Source organism: Acipenser ruthenus, chromosome 5 (assembly GCF_902713425.1).
Source record: "Acipenser ruthenus chromosome 5, fAciRut3.2 maternal haplotype, whole genome shotgun sequence".
NCBI classification, from domain to species: Eukaryota; Metazoa; Chordata; class Actinopteri; order Acipenseriformes; family Acipenseridae; genus Acipenser; species Acipenser ruthenus.
In genome coordinates this window covers 18305039-18326821 of record NC_081193.1, presented here as the reverse complement: position 1 = coordinate 18326821, position 21783 = coordinate 18305039, and the positions used below count along the sequence as shown (strand labels likewise).

Sequence of the window (21783 nt, the reverse complement as noted above, 5' to 3'; positions counted from 1 at the left end):
GCCCAGAAAATGTTCATATTTTGCTGTTTCTCCACAGTAATTTGAAACAAAAAACCAGCATTATTTTGCTCAGCCTGTGTGAGCTGGTGTGAACACTACTTCCAGTTAGATAGTGCCTGATAAAACTGTAGTACCAATGTGTTGTATTTGTTTTAAAACTTAACTTATTTTTCTTGTTATAAAAATAATAATAATAATAATAATAATAATATCACTTGACTTGAATGCATGTTTTAAAATAGCCATTTAAAAACCGATTTAAAAAACAAACAAAAAAAAAAGATATTATACCACAGTATATATAAATATATTTTTGGACAGTTACCATACCGTCACAATTTGATACTCTGACATCCCTAATTATATATAGATAACTATATTGAGGTGATAATTCTAATTAAACACTTCACTGTGTACTTGCATCTACTAAATATTTTTCTTCCAAATATTATGTACCAAATATTAAGCCATTAACTTGTGTAATGTCTTTCTATCCCAGAAATATGACCTCAATACAGCAACCCTATTAGGTCATACGTTAGCAACACATTTTCCAAGCAGTGCTCGTATAACTGTGTGAACATGACATGAGGCTTTGGCACTGTAGCAGTGGCAGATTTGTAAAATTACAGACACAGATGTGTTAGTTAATTGTACAACAGCCACATACTAACTTAACCTTGAAAATGTGTTGTGTACCAAGTATAAAACTCACACGGTACAGCTATGGCCAGAAATTTTGAATAATCCCATAGAATTAACTAATTTTGCTTCATAAAGTTGAATGAAACCTGCTGCATAATGTTACGCTAACATACTGAATTAATATACTGCTTTGTAGTTTTCCCATTTTCCACATTTCAAAATCTAACATGAAATACTGTACTATTATGGCACTATCATTTTGTAGTTTCTTTGATTACATGATAAATAAAAGATCTAACATCACGTAATCAAAGAAACTACAAAATGTTTATAGTTTTTTTTTTTTATGATGTTATTATTCATCACTAGGTTATAACACAAGATACTTAGGTCGATGGCAACAACATTTATTATGCTTTAAAATAAGATTAACATCCCCTCCCCCCCAAAAAAAACCACTAACACAAAAGCACAGGATATATCATTCCTTTTTTTTTTAAACACATATTTCCAAGTTTTAGTTGTCAACGCAAGTTTGTAATTCAGTAAAGAAAGGTTAACATGTGACCACCTGACTTCTGTATGTGATCTACTGTTGCCATCCTAACTACTACTGTTTGCTGAACAGAATATGAATTAGACAACCAACTATACAAATACAGTTGGATACCTGGATAATTAAAATAACCACAGCCAGCAGTGCTGCGATGTGCTGTAAAATGCATCATACAAGCCTTCAGACACTGTCATTAGCCAGTGCTCAAGGTAGTCTTAGCAGATAAGGTGATCTCTTTTGAGGCTTGCCATACACTTTTCAAGGCTATGCTATGGGGTCAAATACAAAGATCAGTCACATTACACAGAACATACTTTTGTAACTTGCAAGAAATTAGGATGACTTACGAAGTAAGTATAACCTGTTATTGGAACACATTTTTCCCCATTTAGTACTATTTTGCAATAGAACATTTTCCCTGCTACAAAACACATTTAACAACTGAACTTCACACATAAAAGGACTTCATGCTATTAACATAGAAAAAAAAAAGTTAGTAAAAAGCAGCAGTTAAGTGCAACTAACTAACTAACTAATATATATGTATATATATTTAGTCAAATATCTCAAATCTTAAATTGTGCACCAGTAACAGGAAAGATAAAGGTCAAATCAGGTAATTTCACATAATGCATGTTTCAGGGAAGTCATTAAGTCATTGTATTTAACTAGTAAAGGGAATTCAACACTAGAAAATGACACATTCAAAACTTTGTACAGAGCCCCAGCATTCCACATGGAGCAATATCTCCATCCGATTAAGGTTTTTTTTGGAAGCCAACTATAACCTAGTAAATATTTAAAATGAAAATAATTTATATTAAAAAAAAAAGTTGAAACGTAACCAACGATGACCGATGAAAAACAAAACAAAAAAACCTTATAGGCAAAACATTAGTCTTGGGTAAAGGAGCTGTGCAATTATCATTCCATGAGTGTCTTTTTCAGGATGTTTCCAGAATCCAGACCAGCCATCTATGTGAAAAACAAAAGTTTAATAAAACTTAAATACAAAAACCAATATAAAAAAAATGGTTGTAAAAAGTGATACCAGATAACCATGACCATTCACTACATTAGTACAACTACAGCAGTATCTTGTAATACACTCAAATTTAGGGAAAAGATTAATACCTAGCCTACATTAGTCCAACCAAATACAAAGGCATAATAGAAAAATAGAATAAAAAAAGAAAAATACAAGATAAACATGAAATCAAACTATATATTCACACAATGTATTGTGAACGTTCTTATATGAAGACCATAGGATTCTCTGGGTTTCTGGTGGAGGTGGACACCAACAGGTTCTATTTCGCCTTACACAGCAACCATATGCAACAAACAGCTCTCCAAATGCTGATCAGCAGCAAAAGGTAAGTAGGCCATGATTAGTGCTAATTAGCAAAACCATTCACAACATGTTTATGAAATGCAGAAAAACTCACCTTTTACAGGACATCTTACATCAGTACACCTAAGGAAAACAAGGCAAAATATTCAAATACTACTCCTATATACTTAAACCATTATGCGTAGTGTAAGTATCAAATTGTTTTTACTTTGCTACCATAATAAATTGAACATCTCAGTTACCAGACAAACCAAGCAGCAGATGGTAATGGACTTGAAAGAACAAACACTGTAAACGACTTCTTAGTACCAGGTTGTTCCTCTGTTACTGTCTCTGTGCCAAGCACACCATCAGCAAGGGTTTGCATCACATCTAGGTCCAGTTTTTGTGTAGCAATGTGCCTGGGCACGTAGAGGTCAGTCACTACAATCAAATATTGGCAGGCACATAACTAAACAAAGCTGGTGTTCATCAACAGAAGGCGAAACACAGCCCAATGCGTCAATAAATGGATGAGAACACTTAATATGCTCCAAGGCAGCGAAGTGCTCATATGCTTATCTAAACACTTCATGAACAGCTTACTGTACTTGGCAAATGTATAGTGTTCCAATAAAAAGGCTGCCAAGGTAGTAACACATCAATAAGCAAATTTAATAGGCTTTATCATACCTCTGTTCTTTACAATGCTTACCTATGTTTCACTGTGTTTTTACTATTGGAACCTTATATAAAGGGTGGAAAAAAACAGGATATGCAAACAGGTATTTTAATGAAGGGGACAATAAAGTACTTACAATTTTTCTTCAACGGCAACCCCACAGTCAGTGTTTTCTTTGTGTTATCATGGATGCTGTCCTCTTGTTCATGAGCGGAGGAATTGTTCTCTACATCCTGCACATTCCCCTGCTGCACTGGCGGCCAAGACTCGCCATTAACTACAATACTATTAGGATCATTCTCATCGCAAAAACTGCCACAGTTTAAGTATTCATTGCAATGCTTTTGCTTCAGCAAAGACAATATAGCACTATTTACAATTTCTGGGACGGATGGATTTGGCGACATTTGTGAATACAAGTCGGAAGGCTTTTCCACTTCTTTTCTAAGCAGAGGCATGTTTTCAATATAAACAGCATGTCGAGCAGCAGCTAGCTCAATGGCTATGTCTACATCACCAATCAGAATGTCCACTTCCCAAAGCGCCTCAAAAACATACCGTCTAAAATAAATGATGAGATTTCTCCGACAGATACATTCTTGGAAGAAAATAATTGCTTCATCTGTCCAGTGTTCTCCATTTATAGGCTTCACTCCCCTAAGGAGACAGGGGTAGGTCAGCTTTGGCAACCTTGCAAGCTCTTCTGGTATCTTTTTAATCTCATTTAAACTAGAGTACGGCACAGGTGAGCAATGCCCATAATCAACAAGAGTAGTTTGCACAGAATTGTTTGCAACCTCAGTGATCTCCGCTCTACACCATTTGTTCTTAGATTCACTATTCACAAGACAGCATGAGCCAGGTTTTATAAGCCCCACAGGCAATACAGCCAAGTCTTCTGGGAGTTCTGCCAGCATCATGGACACAGTATTCATAGTAAGAAACATATCTTCTAGCTCAATGAAGAACTCAGATGGATCAATAACAGCTGCTGCAAATCCAGAATACCCCTTATTTGTCTGGACAGGAGCCAAAGTAAGTGACTGTGGAGGAGTGGTGTCATTTACATTGTCGCCATTCTGCAAATAATCTCCTAATTTAGGTTTTGACTTTATAATCTCTTCATCTCTCACAGAAGTTGGATCTTTAACTTGATGGACGAGTAAACCACCATCTATCATAATCTCAACCTCCCATACTGGAGGGGAATTAAAAACTGAAACAAACAAAAGTTTGATTTCCTGATCCATTAATGGCTTTAAATAATTATTTAACATCTCGCCAGATTCACTTTTTAGTTTTTCACAGCCATGCCACTTGCACAAAATAGCTTGTCTGGGTACATGTTTCAGGTCATCAGCAAGTTCCTTTATATCACTGATAGAAATCGTCTCTGTGGCTCCATGATCAAAAAAAGCGACACTTACTTCCTCACTTTCAGTAAAGATTTCTTCGACGTCTGCTCTGTGCCACAGACATTCTCTCTCAGACCTTGCTAAGCATTCATGTCCTTCTCTTATGTTCGTCACTGACAGCAAGTTGCTTCTTCCTGCATGTTCTGCTACGGCCAAGCACAAAGAAGAAAACTGTTCAGAATTTCTAACAAGCTTGATATAGAGATCTCCGTTACTTGCAACAGAAAGTATGCTGCCAGCTTCAATCTGTCCAGGTTTCAAGTCTTGATACTGTATTTCCTTTCTACAGCAATCTGTGTAATCAGCCAATGAAGCAGCTGTCCCATCAGATGCTTCAGGTTCTGTGAACCTCTGTTCGCAATGGTGACCTTTTTCACTCTGCTTATGTTCTTTGGTATCTTCTTTACTTTTAGTTGCAATTCCAGAGTCAGTAGGAACTTCACTTTTGCAACAACTTCCGTAAAGGTTCTGCTCTGTTAAGTCTGCACAAGGTGGCACACTTTGAGCAATCTCATCTTCAACAGTTTCATTATTAACGTTCATTATTACTTCCCACTTCGGTCCTTTCTGTTTTACAAAGTGAAGTGAAAGTGGCTTGTCAATTACATCATCTTTGAAATGGGATTCATCTTTCAAGCTACCAGACTTTCCTAGAAAACATGCAATACTTAGTCTTGCCTGGGTTATACATTTATCTGCAAGTCTTAAGACCTTTGTTTTGTCAACTGTTGCTGTATTTCCATAGTCAATAAATTCTACCTGAAGAGATCCATCAGCAGAAATATCTTTTACAACTGCACGATAGAAAGCACCATCTTCCTCAAATTCAACTGCAACAAGATCATCCACCTTCAGCTCCCCACAAATTTTGTTGTCCAGGTCCTTTGTAAACAGTGGACTGTTCAGTTCTTCCACCATCGTTAAAAGTGACTGTTCGCCCTCCTCTAACTGGATGTAGAAGTCGGATGTATTCCTGAAGTGAGAAATAAATCCTATGCTTATGGTACCAGACTTAACTTTTGTCTCTGGAAGTTCAGAACATTTTGGTAGCACGTTTCCAATGATCTTGCGCTCATTTGCATAATCTGGTGTTCTTTTATTAGTTTCCTTGGTTCTCATTTGGCTTCCAGTTACATGTGGTTCTTTTTCACCCCTGAACGGAACAAAACATTTAGCACTGATTTTACTCTCTCTCTTTAACGTTCGATGTGCCTTAAGAATAACTCTACCGTTATCACTACTCCTTGGCTTTCTTCCCTGATTTTTTACTTTAGTGTCACTCTTAGTTTTGGGCAATTCAGCTGCTCTCTGCCTTTTCTGGTAATCCTTTTCTGCAGGTTCTTCAGCATCAACAGGTTTTATCTTTTGCCTATGCAAACTCATTAGCTTCTTTACCTTCTCATTAATTTGAAGGCTGCCATCATACAGTTCAAGGACAAGATTCCCGGTGTACTCTTTCGCAACCACAATTGCATTCAGCGGCTTGTTCAATACATTTTCCTCTAGCCATTTATTTACCTCTACAAGCAATTCTCCTTCCGGGATATCCGCCAGTGTGCATTTCACAGCCTGCATGGGTGTAAGCAGTACATATGTAGCTTCTGCAGGGACAGGCAGTACATCACTTTTCTCAACAACATGCATGTTTCCATAGTCAACAAAAAACACATTCAAATGTAAAGGAGACTGTACTGGAAACGCTAAACCTCTGTACCATAAGCCATCTCCATGATACCTAGCTAAGCAAACTCTTATTGGGCCAACATCCCAGCCCTTTTCCTGAATTTCACTGACAGTTAGAGTGACTTCTGCCATGAGGTCTTGGAGAACTTCAGTATTTTTATCTAGTTGACAGTACAGCTCCCATGGACTACACACATGCGTTATGTATACCTTCTCTTCACTTCCAATTTTCATGTTAAATAAGGAATGATAGTAAGAATAGAGATGAACTGATGGGATAAGTCCCTTTGGGGTTCCCATGTCTCTGGCAAAGCCCTTCTCTACAAGTAGCTGACCTGCACTGTGAAAAGGAGTCTGAATGTCCACAACATTGCACAAACCCCTTTTCTCTATAATTGTCAGTGCATGTATAATACACTTTAGTTCTGAACCACTTTGGGTGAAGTCTTGAAATGCTTGGCATGCGTCTTTACTCCACTGACATGGGTTGCCATCTACAGACTCAACTAGGTTGTAAAGGCTACACCTAAAAGCTTGCCCTTCGAGATCCAGGAATTCTGGTTTTATAGCCCGAACATTCTTAATGCTTTTTCGCTCCTTGATGCCAGAGTCAATAAACAGAACATCAACTTTACCTTGCATTTGTTGGACCACACATCCTCTGTACCACTTTCCATCCTTTGAACATTTTGCAACACAAGCAAGTTCACCGGGCTGAAATGGATCTGCATGCGAACGGTAATAGCACTGAATGTCTTCAATCAACAACTCCATCTTAAATAACTGGTTTTTCACTTGGCACCAAAATTCAGATGGAGAGTTGATGGAAGAAATCTTCACATCAAGCACACATCCCACTTTGAAGATCTGTGGTTTGATTGGTACTTTTGTGGAAGTTTCCCTTTGTTCTGATGAGACATTTGCACTAGTAAAGAGTTTTAAAAAATCCTCTGTATACGAGTTGCTTAACACATTGCAAGGAATTTTTCCCGGCCTTGCAACACTTTGAACTGGAGATGTTTCTTTGCTTTTTGAGTTATGCTGGCTCTGCATAAATGAAACATTTTTATGTTTCTTTCTTTTTGACTGCTGGTCCCAGGATGCTTTAGCCAACTTCTGATTGTAATCTGCAGACATTTCTTTCCAGTATTCAGCTAATCCAGCCTGAACCAAAAGTGTGATGACGCTACACTTGCTTTCAATTTCTTTATCATGTAAATCAACAATATATTTATCTTTCCGCTTCTGGACAACATGCACCAACAGGACTTTATTGAGGACTGCTGTCCTAAAAACACTGGTAGCATTTGCTGTCCACACATCTTCCACCGGTACCAAGTGAGCAAGAGAACAATGAAAAGCTAACGCAGGCACCTCCGCAAACCTCAAAGGCAGGGTTTTAATACACATATACGGCACTTTATCAGTGTTTCCAAAATCCAAAAAAAATACCTCTGCTCCATTTTCAAACACATCAACGATGACAGCTCTGTAGTAATGCATATCTTTTTCAAACATGGCACAGCACAGTAAACCAGGTTCTGGATTGTCAAGAATCCCCTCATCAAGCTCCAAGCTGTCGTAAAAACACACAATGTTTTTCATCATTTCTTCAAACTCACTGTTATAATCATCTGTTCTTATCCAAAAATCTGATGGGTTCAAAACATGTTCAACATAACCCACAAAGACAGAGCCATCTTCTAGTTCTTTAACTTTGTAAGTAGCTTTGGCTGTTGGTTTCCTGTTGCTTATGTCCCAATTATCAGATGAAGGCGGAGTTTTGCACATTTCCTGGATGCTATCTTCTTGGACTGTATGTGTATAGGTGGGTTTGCCATATGGTCCTGTAAAAGGCTGTCGTTTACATGATTCTTTCTGAAAGCCTTGATCGGCACCATCCAGAGGACTAAGCAGTGTAACGTAATACAGATGATGGTCAGGCTTAAAACTATCTGGGCGAATGTACAAAATCCCTCTCAACAACCCTTTTTTTAATTCATTCATCTGCTGTTTCTGTAGCTCTTCATCTAGTCCTGTTAAACATGAAAGTGCACACGGGAAAGACATAATTGGTGCGGAATGGAAATCTGGCGGCAGCTGCAGGATGTTCTCTGCCTTTACAGATTCACAGAACCCGTAATCAACAAACAAGACTCTCGCATGGCCATTTGAAAGAACCTGTTGCACAAAGCCTCTGTGCCACTTCTCATCTTTACCTTTGACAGCACACAGTACACCAACATTTCCAGTGGGTTTTTCACAAAGTTCTTTACATTCACATTCACAGCAATATGACAATTTCTCTGTCACTTCCTGAAGATCTAGGGACATGTGCATCAACTGGCAGTAAAATGTACCAGCGTTTATCGCTGAGGTTAGTTTAACTCGCTCCGTTTTACCAATCGTCACCTGGGGGCCACAAGATGCCACTACATTCTGGAAACCATGAAAGCTGGATGGTTTGAAAGAGAACTCTTGTCCGGCGTGCCTTTCAATTAACAAATCAGGAACAGGTTCCGAGTTTTGTTTCAATGGCAACTCAGTCAGCATTTCCACAAGTAGAAGGAACGTGTCTTTGTCTACAGCTTTCCCTAAACCCAGTTTAATGACCTCTTTGTTCACATCTGGTACTTCAAGAACCAGCACTTTGTGTGGCAGAATTGACTGGATATAGCCTTTGACCTCCAAACCATGCAAGGATAAGAAGTACTTCACTGCTAAAGGTCCCCACTTTTCTCCAGTTGGCTGTATGTTTGAAAAAAAGCCACATACAATTTTGGGGGGCAACATAAACAACTCATCAGAGGCAGAAGCCAGATGGCTAGCATCAACACTCAAAACAGTTCCATTATCGATGAGAAACACATCAAATACATCATTTCTTCTGTTCTGTACTCTTCCTCTGTACCAGTAACCAGAGATGTCTTCCACCAAGCAGAACGCACCGATTTCAACAGTCTCTTTAGTTTTGGGTGTGTTCTGTATTTCTACTTGCACTATGTTGTAGTCCAGTTCACATACTGTTATGTATTGACCCTGTAAATGAACCAGGGAGTTTTCGGGATTACAGTCTATGTGTGTCAACTTTAGGTCTACAGGCCATAAAGCACAAGGTACTGGAAGAGCAGAATCTGTAGAAGGCCTGAAAAACACAAACATATAACAAGTTATGATGCAACAGTAAAGAAACTTAATTTCTTATGTCATGCAGATCCACGTTTCTGTTTTATACAAGCTTGGCTTAACTGATTACAGTGGATGCTACTACTGAAAACCACCTAGTGTTTTTAACCTCATAATGGTCATGGTGGCAATTAAATATTCAATTTTAAAAAAAAAGCATTTCAGTGACAATGCCCTTAGAATGTTCATTAGGTAGACCTAAAATAAAAAAAATAAAAAAAATAAAAAAAATCGCTTTATAGGTCACACTGGGGTAAAAGTCACTCCACCCTTTAAGACTTCAATTTTAGGAAAAACACCAACATTTTTGTGTTTAAAATACTTTTTTTATAAATTGATTTTTTTCCTACATGCTCAACAGATAAATAAAGATAGAGATAGACCGGTTTCGTTTAGAAATAACCCTTGTTTGCAACATTTTACTCCATTAATAATTTTAGTGTTTTTCTTTAAACTGCTAGAAACTATTCAACATTTCTAAAATTTAAAAAGTAAGAATTAACAGAGCATAAAATCAAGTTCTACATCCCACATCACATCTGTATGAACCTACCGCTATTTTACTTTAGCGATTCAAGTACCCATACAAGTTCAAGAACATATCTTCTTTGCTTTACTGAACATTTCTTTCCAAAACCATACTTGGACAATTTTTCCCGCTGCATTGGCTTTTACAAATTCTTTGTATGAATTCAAATTTAAAATAGAAGTATTAAAACAGAGCTGCGTGCATCAATTAAATCCCCCCCCCCAAAAAACGGAAAACAAAAATTCAATGCACCATTTAATAACCAGTAAACAAATAATTTTAGTGTTGCATACGGTGCAGTACAATTGCCTATTTCCAGCTGTACAAATACATTCATGTTGTTTTGTTAATTAGAACCATACACATTCTTTACAAGCGTACCACTGCGTTGCACTGACGTGTGGAACAAGTTACAGTATGTATTAGTCATTTGAATTACTCTACAGTTTCTACGTCGGGCCACAACATTTTCCTCATCCAGCAACTCATTTATTTTGCCATTTTAAGTTTGTCTTTGTTTAGTCTCCAGTCAGTACTGTTTTTTTCAGCATTGCGATTAACATGTATATCAGCAAATTCAATAACATGCAATTTCAAACCTGTTGAGTAGCATTTTCTGTTTTTTTGGTCTGACTGTCCTACTTTATCCAGTCTCAAAGTCACCTGCACTTATTACAGCATTGCAGTTACAACGAACGAAAGATTTGTTAAGTTTACTACTCGGCCTTCTAACCAATAACTGTTTGCTACGGATCCCAGGAGAGGGTTCAGTCTGAATGTTGACAAATCAAAGGCTTGGGAGGTTGGGAATAAGGAAATTCAGAGACCGACAGCTATTGTGTTAACAGTGAAGCAGTATAGCTGTGACGTTTGAGAGGTCAGTCAAGAGTCTGAAAGCTTACGTTTTAATATTCAAAATGACTAAAGGTATTGTGAGTAACACCGAATCCAAGTTTTTGGGATTCGGCCAAATAGCAAATCCATCTCAAAAGATTCAGCTGAATACCGACTCTACAAAAACTGCAGTTGCAGTTTAGAGAGGCGAATTACAAAACCTGACCTGCCTTAAAGTGTCCCGAGATTCTGGAACCTGTTGACAACCCTATCTGAGAGCTACGAGGAAAACATTACCACGATGAGTGAGCTGAACCTCCCAGTGAAATAACATTTTAAATAAGGCTGAGGCGATGCATCGTATCGTTTGACTATCAATATTCAAGCCTGTGCATCGTTTGTGTAAAGGGTTTAAGCAAAGGAAAGCTTTTATTTTTTATTAATTAATTTGGAATATGCAATTATTTTTTGCATTAAGCACTGAGATTCTCTGCTCCACTCCAAGTCTGACTCACTGAATCTGCATGCGACTGAGTTCACCTTCTTCCCCCTGCCTCGCCCCCTGTAAGTGTTTACTAATGGGATTGGATCTGTGCAGGAGTCTTCAAAGTAACAGAGCAAGTTAAGAGCGTTGTGTTAGAATTACAAATACTGTATCGACCGAGCTACAATGTCTTCCGATGTTTGGAATTTATTTTAAAAGACGGCAAGAAAGAAAAGTAAAGAAAGTTATGTTTTTCCGGTAACACAACTAATTTGTGTGACCATTTAATGAGATGCAGAGGTCGCGCTAACCTTTAAAAATGTGCATTTGTAAAAAGCACACCATCTCAAAATCTCCGTTTAACCGTAACATCTGCGTTTTTACATATTACATCAGTTATATTGTTTTCCAATGTAACTATTTCAGATTAACAAAGTTAACATGCAAAACAGTACACAGTATAAATAATGGTAGTAGAAATTGACATAAAGACAAGCTTAGCATTAAACGTTTTCTTTTGAAAATCCCCCAAATCCCGATGTAAAAATCAGTGTTGTAGAACATGTATCAATGTCTCTGCGGGTAGCTGTCAGCATCATAACTATTTACAGTTTTGCTGTTTAAAAGTTCTTTACATTTTCCTTTTACCACCCAAGTCCAAAATGACTCGTGCTCTTTCCAAATCAAAGTCTTAATTCTCAGGAGCTTCCATTGAAATTGTCATAAGTTTTAGACGATCCTCACGTAAATGAGAGCGTTTGCTGGTCTGCACTCTGTTCTGACAGCTAAAACCTGTTCTGCTGGTACACAAGATACAGGTATCATAACTGCAATTGCTGCAAGTTTTGCGAAAGCAGGAAAGATGTCAGAATAGTTCGATAAAAACCGTGCAGGCCTCATCCATGGTCTTAAAACCGTGTTTTTTGAGCATGTGTTTTACTTATGTTTTTAAAGAGGATGCAGGGAGCAGTGGAACCATTTTTACAAGCTGCATTACATAAAACTACTGTGTAATATAAACAAAATTATTGGGGAAATTAGGTCTTTTACATCTGCGTTTTAGAAACGCACTGCTGTTATTTTTTTGCATTTTATTAAAATGTCCTGCGTATGACGCAGAACTCTGTGTAAATGCAACCTCGGGAGATGGCACCCGAATTAACACCTCACTCAGATATCAGTTTTTTAATAGACGCCCCAACCCCCCCCCCCCCCCCCCCTTTTTAATAATGGCCGCCCTCGTTTAAGGGCCGCAGTCATTTTGATCAATTTAAAATAAACACTGCAGCGCCAAATTGAAGTAATACGGTATTTTGCAATTACTATATACATAAACTGATGTAATCACATTTGTGTATGTTTTTTTACTAGATTTAACAAAAAAAGTCCAGATTTAGCTAAATACATACAGTAAATGTTAACAAAACACATTACATTTTTTAATTTGTAAAAAAAATGTTGGCATTGTATGCAGATGAGGCGGGGAAGCGGAGAGGTTAAATAATTAAATAATTTGTTACACGTTTAACATTTATAAATTATATCTGAAAACACAAATTTCAAAACTTAAGAACATATTTAACATTTATGTATATTGCTAAATCTGGAACTTTTGTGGTTAAATGTAGAAAAAAAAAGATTTACACTAAATCTGGAAAACAAACACCCAATATAAAGTTAAGATCTAACGTTTTAATGTGTGTGTCAGCGGGTGTCAGCGCAACAAAACATATGCTTAGAGAAGGGGGCGGCATATAAAATGTGTGTGCACTACTGCTGTAGATTACAGGCAGTCGGTCTCTATTACAATATATATATATTTTTTTGGAAAACCAGTACTGGTGTTGGACTAAGCAGAATATTTTTTTGCAATTTTGTGTGTTAAGATAAGAAATGCTTATCAGCCAGAGTGACATCTCCGGGGAACAGGAACCAGAAAACCAGGACTGTCACTTTAACATGACCTTTCTGAAGTAATCTTTCAGCTAAACTTGTGCAATATGCATAACAAGTAGCCTACACTTTAGGATTAAAATATAGTATTCTCACATTGTTCCTTTCTTATGAACTGGATAACTTATAAGTCAGACCTGGGATCAATTAAAAATACAAGCGTGCATGTTTGGTATGCCTTGTATTGAAAATAAGCAAAGCGTTTGGTAAAGCAAATCCAACTTCTGAACAATTGGATTTATGTATGACAAGAACAAATACAGTTGTAATGTTCAGCAATACGATTACTGCAGCATTAACAGACGCTGCGTTTCTGACTAAAGAATATTTTTAAAAAACTCAATCACTTTTCCATTTTTAAAGTTTTATAGTAATGCAAGAGAGGTGTGTGTGTGTGTGCGTGTGCATGTGCATGTGCGTGTGCATAAAAGGGAACAAATAATTTTTACCGTAGTAATGACAGCTAGGATTGTGAATTTTTGCACATTTGGTTTTTAGATTATTTTTTTTTTCTTAATTTATTTGCTACACACCAAGCATTAGATAACTAACAGAAAGCGGTCATAAACTTCAAAATGTTTTAATGTAACAGTACTGCATACAACGTCTTAGCCTCCACTCTGGGATCTGGACTTTAAAAACAGTACTGAAGCTACTGTACCAAAAATACATAGAACACATTACATCACACTTATATGTAGTTTAATCTGTATAGCATTCAAAGTAGCTTTTTTTGTGACCATTTAATTGAATGTAATTCAACATCAATCACTGAAATTAGTGTTGTAGCCTGTTTACTACCTTGACGTACTATATTATACTACCTTTGGAAGTTCACAAAAATAAAATTCAGTGAAATATATATTTCACTGAATTTTATTATATATTTTTTCTTTGAAATTCTATTATATACTGTTATTGTTGACATTAATACAACTGTTCCTTTAAAAAAAAAAATTCTAGATTTAGATGATCATTTATCACGATATCATAATTTTCTGTTCAGCTTGTATCATGATGTGAAACATCTTGGTATCACTACAACCTTACCGTATATAGAGCTCGTAATTAGCTGTTCACATATATTTGAAGTCAAGTATAATTAATTTGGACCGTTGGTCTCTTCCTTTGTTGTTTGCTAAATGCAATTAGATTTGATTTGTTTAAGCTGTTCTAACATCAAACTAACAATGCTGCTGTAATTGGATTGCCATTCAGCAAAATGATCCTGCTATGCAGTGGATCACGTGTATATCAAATTATGAAAAAATAAGTGATAAATGTGTAATTGATAAATGATATGATACAAGGTTCAACTCCAAATATAATTACATTGTAATTGCAATGAATTACAAAACACACAATTACAATTGTTATTGAGCCCAGGTCTGCACCAAAATAATTTAGTGAAAGCGGCATGTATACTGCTTATCAGATGCACTTTAGCTAACTATTCTTAGACATGAACAGAACGTGTTACATTATAGCCTGAATTCTAGCAAAATGCAATCCAAACCGCATTTAAGAAAATGTGAAAATGTGACACTCATGAAACGCTTTTTTTTTTTTCTTCAAAATGCCACTCTCATTGGCAGATCCCTAAATCAACTAATCAAATCAACTAATAAAAATACCTTAAGCTGCTTTATCCGGTATTGGTATTTTACTGAAAACATGGCAACACCTTTAGCTTTCTTGGCACTACATTATGTAAACTCAAGACATCTATTTTCACACCTCATAATTCCTGATCCAGTATTCAAGAACATCCCCAAGACTTGGATAACCTGAAAAGTAAAAAAAAAAAAAAGTTTATTTGGCTTAAATAAATATTTCAATAACATATCCCACTCCCCATGGTGACCTAAATCCACGATCAACAATCATTACGGGTTTCTGCAATGCTAGCAGACAAAATATGCTCTTGCAGCCTTAGTGTGGCTAACATGCGGTTGTTGTTTGGTACACAGATAAAAAGGTATTATACAGTACTTTCAAAATATTTATACAAGCATGACTTGAACCTGCACCCAGTTATAGGTTTCAAAACTACCTTCAATTAAGTCCATCCATCCATCCATTACCATTAACCGCTTACTCCTTTACAGGGTCGCGGTGAGCCGGAGCCGGAGCCTAACCCGGCATACACAGGGTGCAAGGCGAGACTACACCCTGGACGGGACGCCAGTCCATTGCAGGGCACCACACACACTCACACAGAGGGCAATTTAGAGTGACCAATCAACCTGGACAGCATGTCTTTGGACTGTGGGAGGAAACCAGAGTACCCGAAGAAAACCCACGCGAACACGGGGAGAACATGCAAACTCCACACTGACAGTACCCTTGGCCGGATTCGAACCTAGGACACTGGCGCTGTGAGGCAGCAGCGCTAACCACTACGCCACCGTGCCGCCCCCTTCAATTAAAGTATAGTATTTAAATGATCATGAGCCATGAGTTTGGTTTCAAATAAATTGTTCCTCCTTGATAGCATGAGCAGCTCCTACTAGTAAAACTTACATACTCCGGTGGGACTTTTTCATGCTGTGGTAAGTGCAATCAGTTCGGATTTACCAAGGGCCTGATTGTTCAAACTCCTGGCACCTGGCTGTTACACTAATATACCTGAACAAGGGAATGTCTTGAAACCAAAGACTTTTAATCCCTACATAAAGTATTGGCAGCCACTGCAATTAAATTACTTATAAATCACTTCAGTTTAGGTCTTGGCAGTTTTACACTTGGCAATTATTGCTAGCAATTTCTCTAATCTACATTTATTGCTAGCAATTTCACAGCAATTCAACACGGCACCGACACATTAAATCCATTTATATTGGGTATTTAGGTAATATACTAAATATATGGTTTCATGTTACATGTAGTTAAGTTGAATTTCAAATTAATAACATATGCAAAGTATGACATTGACATTTGTAGCGCCACAATCTACTTACGGTACTGCTTTTTCACAGTACATTATGTATTATAATTCAGTACAATATAATATTTGCTATAAATATAACATAATCTTCAGATCTATGTTTAAAGTAACGTCATATAAAAAATAAGCTGTAGTAATGTAACTTGTATGGCAGCCTTTTTGTACTTTGTTTTCTTCTTTAAACCTGGTATTGATTCTCAACATGGAAATGTTCTGTTTGCAAAATAATTAATCAACTAAGTTTAGTTAAAACACTTTTTTGTTTTATTATTCTCCGCGTAACATTGCAATGTGTTTATCAAACACAATTCGTACCAAAACAAACACACACAACTAAACCCATGTACAACAACCACAAAAACGGGCAAAATATTTTTAACTAGATGTGTTGAATTTTAATGCAAGTTCAGAACATAATATTTCCTGCTTGCTTTTTTTTTTTTTTTAATAAATCAGTCCGAGTCAACCTTTACTTTAAAAAAGCAATACATTAATAAAGACTCCTCTTCCAAACCAAACTACACTTCTTTTGGCGCTGCCATCTTGAAATGACAAGTAAAATTATGTCACGTCACTCTCTCTGAAATCTTGCTTTCTTTATCAATTCAACAGCAGTTTACCTAAAAGCAATTATTTCTAGCAGTAAGTGCCAAGAGTAAAACCAGTTCCACAATACTCCCAGGACAGTACATTTAATGCACTACCAGAGAATAAAACCTATGAGTGAATTAATTTGTGTCTTTGTAAACTCTGGAAATATTTACTTTTTTAAAAATATTGGATAGTTGGAGATTACTGTATACAATATTATATTACGACGTTTTATTAAAAAAAGTAAATAATAAATAGGTATTAGGTTTGTGTCACTCCTGCTTTCAGTTTAGGATAAAAGCAATCGCTATCACACACGTTTAAACACAGAGGTAGTTTTTCCACACGTGCACCCAGTTTCGTCTTTGCAATACACCTTTCTTGTGCATCGTTTTGAGGTAAATAGTTTTAATATACGATAAGTAATACAAAAAGACACACACCACAACAACATTAAAAAGTGTTCACCGTTAATAATGGTAAACTAAAGTGGTAACTGGGATGTACTTACCTCTTAATTGGTTTTACTTTGGTGGCTTTTAGCGTCAAATCTGTCTTTTAAGACACGTTTCTTATTCCTGTATGTATGCAATCATGTTTTTCTTTGGGACAAACAGAAAAACTAGAATTAAATCAACCCAGCAAAATCTGAACTTGTGAGCACCTACACAAATCACTTCCCAGTTGTACCACTTTCATTCGCCCACGAATTATGTTTTAATTTAAGCACGGGTTTTTCGTTGACAATTACCTACTCAGTAATATCGAGATCTACGCGTACTCCTCGATATAACTGGAAATTGCAAATCGCCTCTTATTTAATGGTGCAATGTATGGTGTTGTTAATTATTGCAATACAGAAACTCGTACCTCATTCACATGAAGGCATCCAAGAGATGGATTTGGCTGCGTGGCGTATCTACAGTGTAATATTAATACAGACAGTTCCAAGGTGTTTTTTGACCTACCGTCTGCAGAAATATCATGCGCTCTTCCCATGGATGCCGCATGCACAGTGTTTAATGAAGGGCGTGCCAAGTCGCGGTAGGCTTAACGGTGCACAATTTACAAATACTGTCATTCTGCAGACAGAGGTTTAACTGTAATTTCCCTCGTGGTTAGCGTTCTATTAATATTATTAGTTTGGACATCCTTAACATGTGTTAGTGATGAAAGAATGTGTTAAAAGTAAAAATGGTAATGAAAAATACACGTGGAAATGTGTGAGTGTATATTATACTAAAGAGTTAATCGCAGATAAAAGACAATATAATCGTGCAGAATTGTATTTTTTATATAAAATAAAATCAACCAATAAAAGATCTACATTTTATCCGCGGTAGTCCAATCATAAGCAGAGGCGGGACATAAACTGTTGACGGTCTTGAGTAGGTTTAACCAATGGGAGAGTCACAGTTCTGCCCCTTGTTATACAGGTGTCCAATCATGAGTGAACAGAGGCGCGACATAAATATGCTAGGATGCGCGATGTAAGACTAGCTGAATTTGCGCGGTATTGCTAATATTAAAGAGACCGTTATTGAGAATTAAATTGAGAACTTCAAGTAATATTTACAATTGCTTTTTACAAATTACAAAACAAATCATCAGACAACAGAGACATAGTCGATTTGGTTACGATCCATTTTCAAGAAAACATTGGCGGCGTTTACATGTACAAGTCATGACAGTTTTCCTCACCACATGCGACATGTTTGCCGTACTTTTCAAGAAATGCGTTGCTATGCAGTTCTGATTTAAGAGAAAATCGTCCAGTACCAATGCAGATTAGTCATTTAGGCGGGGGGATATTTAAATGTCTGTTTCTGCTTAGTAAGTAGGAAAAGAACGACTGTGAATATCGTGAGGAGAGCTTCATGTGTTGCTATGAAGATAAAAACATTTACATTTAACAAGAGAAATTAATTCCTGTGTTGTTGTGCACATTCTGAATTACTCCGTGCATTAGCTACTTGTTTGTCTGGTTACCTCACCAACAGGTTCTATTTCGCCTTACACAGCAACCATATGCAACAAACAGCTCTCCAAATGCTGATTAGCAGCAAAAGGTAAGTAGGCCATGATTAGTGCTAATTAGCAAAACCATTCACAACATGTTTATGAAATGCAGAAAAACTCACCTTTTACAGGACATCTTACATCAGTACACCTAAGGAAAACAAGGCAAAATATTCAAATACTACTCCTATATACTTAAACCATTATGCGTAGTTTAAGTATCAAATTGTTTTTACTTTGCTACCATAATAAATGGAACATCTCAGTTACCAGACAAACCAAGCAGCAGATGGTAATGGACTTGAAAGAACAAACACTGTAAACGACTTCTTAGTACCAGGTTGTTCCTCTGTTACTGTCTCTGTGCCAAGCATACCATCAGCAAGGGTTTGCATCACATCTAGGTCCAGTTTTTGTGTAGCAATGTGCCTGGGCATGTAGAGGTCAGTCACTACAATCAAATATTGGCAGGCACATAACTAAACAAAGCTAGTGTTCATCAACAGAAGGCGAAACACAGCCCAATGCGTCAATAAATGGATGAGAACACTTAATATGCTCCAAGGCAGCGAAGTGCTCATATGCTTATCTAAACACTTCATGAACAGCTTACTGTACTTGGCAAATGTATAGTGTTCCAATAAGGGAAATTCTAGAGGAAAACCTGTTTCAGTCTGCAAGAGACCTAGGACTGGGGCGGAGGTTCACCTTCCAGCAGGACAATGACCCTAAACACACAGCCAAAGCTACACTGGAGTGGTTTAAAAACAAGAACCTGAATGTCTTAGAATGGCCCTGTCAAAACCCAGACCTCAATCCGATTGAGAATCTGTGGCAAGACTTGAAAATTGCTGTTCACCAACGGTCCCCATCCAACTTGAAAGAGCTTGAGCAATTTTGCTAAGAAGAATGGGCAAAAATTGCAGGATCCAGATGTGCAAAGCTGGTAGAGACTTACCCAAAAAGACTCACAGCTGTAATTGCTGCCAAAGGTGCTTTTACCAAGTATTGACTCAGGGGGGTGAATACTTATGCAACCAACAAATGTCTTTTTTTTTTTGTTTAATTAACCTTTGTGTCACAATAAAAAATATTTTGCACCTTCAAAGTGTTAAGTATGGGGGGGTCGAATACTTATGCAAGGCACTATATATATATATATATATATATATATATATATATATATATATATATATATATATATATATATATATATATATACATATGTGTGTGTTATTGTTAGTATTATTATTGTAATTCAATGTATATGAAATATAATGTACTGTTCAGAAAGCTTAAATATATATTTTAAAGAAACTACATGCTACATACCCACTGAAAATGTATGCCAATATTTTGATTTAATTTTATCCCCAATGTCACCAACACTGTCTGCCCACTAAGTGGCACTGTAGTTCCAGGTACATTTCATATACTGTAAAGAGATTTTTTTTTCAAATAGAAGCAATAATTGTATGCAGCTCATCTCTGGTTTTATACCTGTAGTGTTTGTTTATCCACATGCTTCTTAGCCACTTAACATGGGGTTAGATGCTGCGCATGACAGTTAATAAATGGGACTCATGCCGTTATGAGAAGCTACAGGTCCAGAGGAAGGCCTAGGCAAACTAGACAGCTGCCTCGTGCGGCAAATTTAGGGGGTCGGCAAAAAAGCAAAAAATGAAAGAAAGGAATCTGCATTATGTGTGAAGCACAGCTCCCGTGACATTTAGCACCACAGTAACTGGCATCACACTAAAGAATCCTATCCAAACACGCACTTTCACATGGTATGGCGTGATCGATAGTAAAGAGAGTTCATTCTATCTATTATGCCGTTTTATAGAGAAAATAGCTTTATGACTGACTTAACGTCATCCGTAATGAGAAGTAAGCCACTAAACTGGCATTGATTTTTGCTGTCAGAAGAAGAATTTGGTTAATAATTTAAACGTATGTGAATTTACAGTATTTTGAATGTAAATACCAATGCTAATACAATGTGTTCAATTCCGATCTCTGAAGTCCCGAAACAATCGATACTATATAGAGTGTTGCCTATCACATGACTGGCAATATTACTAACCTGTAAAGACATGTAATACTATGTAAATGGAACCCATCATGGACATGAGTTGAATTCAGCTGTAAAAATGCTTTTATTTTTATTTTTTTTAAACGGACTAGCTAAGCTACTGTCATCTTTTTACTTGCCCATATGTCGTTGTTACTTTGGTGACCAGACATGGCTGTGTCACCGGTGAGACACTTTTCTTCCGAAAACACTATTGGCATAACACCAGGACAGGCTGAGACAGTTCAGGTTCACAGACTCCCATCATCACCAATGCATTTACCAGACATGTGTGTAAGGTTAAACAATTGATCCTTGATAAGCCATTTGTGTATCTCAATTACAACTGAGAAATGTATTAATAATGATAAACTTGTGAAGTACTGTATTTTGTGTATGTGCATATATTCTAAAAGCATGAAGTTAGTTTAATTACAGTGTGTGTAATTAGACAGACTATATGGGAAGGTAGTTGGCGTGACAACGTCTGTGTTGCCCTGCAGCCCTTTCTGCTAAGTTTCTGTACATTTATTTTTATTTTCAAAACATACAGTACATTGGTATTGTGCATTTTTGATAATATTGTTATGTAAATAGTTTTGTTTAGATCAACCTTTGTTTCCCAATACATTAGATCATTTCATTTGACAGCATAGATTAATGTTAAATTGATGCATAATGTGTGCTACGTAATTTAAAAAGCTATATCTTTTCACTTGGCATATTCTACCATTAGTATCTGCCTCACAACCTACTGTTTTAAATTGGATATTTCCCTATAGTGTTGTGCTCTTCTCTAGAATAATTGTTAAGCATGAAAAATCTAATTTGCAATATCAAAGGAACATTAAC

The 21783-nt window shown here is 36.7% G+C and overlaps 1 protein-coding gene across 3 annotated transcripts; it reads right to left on the bottom strand.

The window, feature by feature from the left end:
• Positions 1-1380: 1380 nt before the first annotated feature.
• Positions 1381-18071, bottom strand: tdrd15 (tudor domain containing 15). Of its 3 annotated transcripts, none has more exons than XM_059023753.1 (6): positions 17807-18071; positions 17350-17440; positions 15038-15087; positions 3353-9459; positions 2650-2678; positions 1381-2176 (listed from the first exon to the last, which is right to left on the bottom strand). In XM_059023753.1, the coding sequence occupies exons 3-5, from the start codon at positions 15067-15069 to the stop codon at positions 2665-2667; spliced, it is 6153 nt and encodes a 2050-aa protein (XP_058879736.1). In that variant the 5' UTR covers positions 15070-15087; positions 17350-17440; positions 17807-18071; the 3' UTR covers positions 1381-2176; positions 2650-2664. The 3 variants fall into 3 exon arrangements, with proteins under 3 accessions (XP_058879736.1, XP_058879737.1, XP_058879738.1); XM_059023754.1 differs by lacking the exon at positions 17807-18071 and adding an exon at positions 17709-17800; XM_059023755.1 differs by lacking the exons at positions 17350-17440; positions 17807-18071 and adding an exon at positions 15824-15842.
• Between the last annotated feature and the right edge of the window lie 3712 nt (positions 18072-21783).

What these genes read in the sequence shown, in the direction of transcription:
- tdrd15 (XM_059023753.1), bottom strand. Translation starts at nt 15,069, where the DNA reads ATGTTCTTGAATACTGGATCAGGAATTATGAG. An exon ending in ACTGGATCAGGAATTATGAG is followed by an intron (nt 9,460 to 15,037) that starts GTGTGAAAATAG and finishes TGTGTTTTTCAG; the next exon opens with GCCTTCTACAGATTCTGCTC.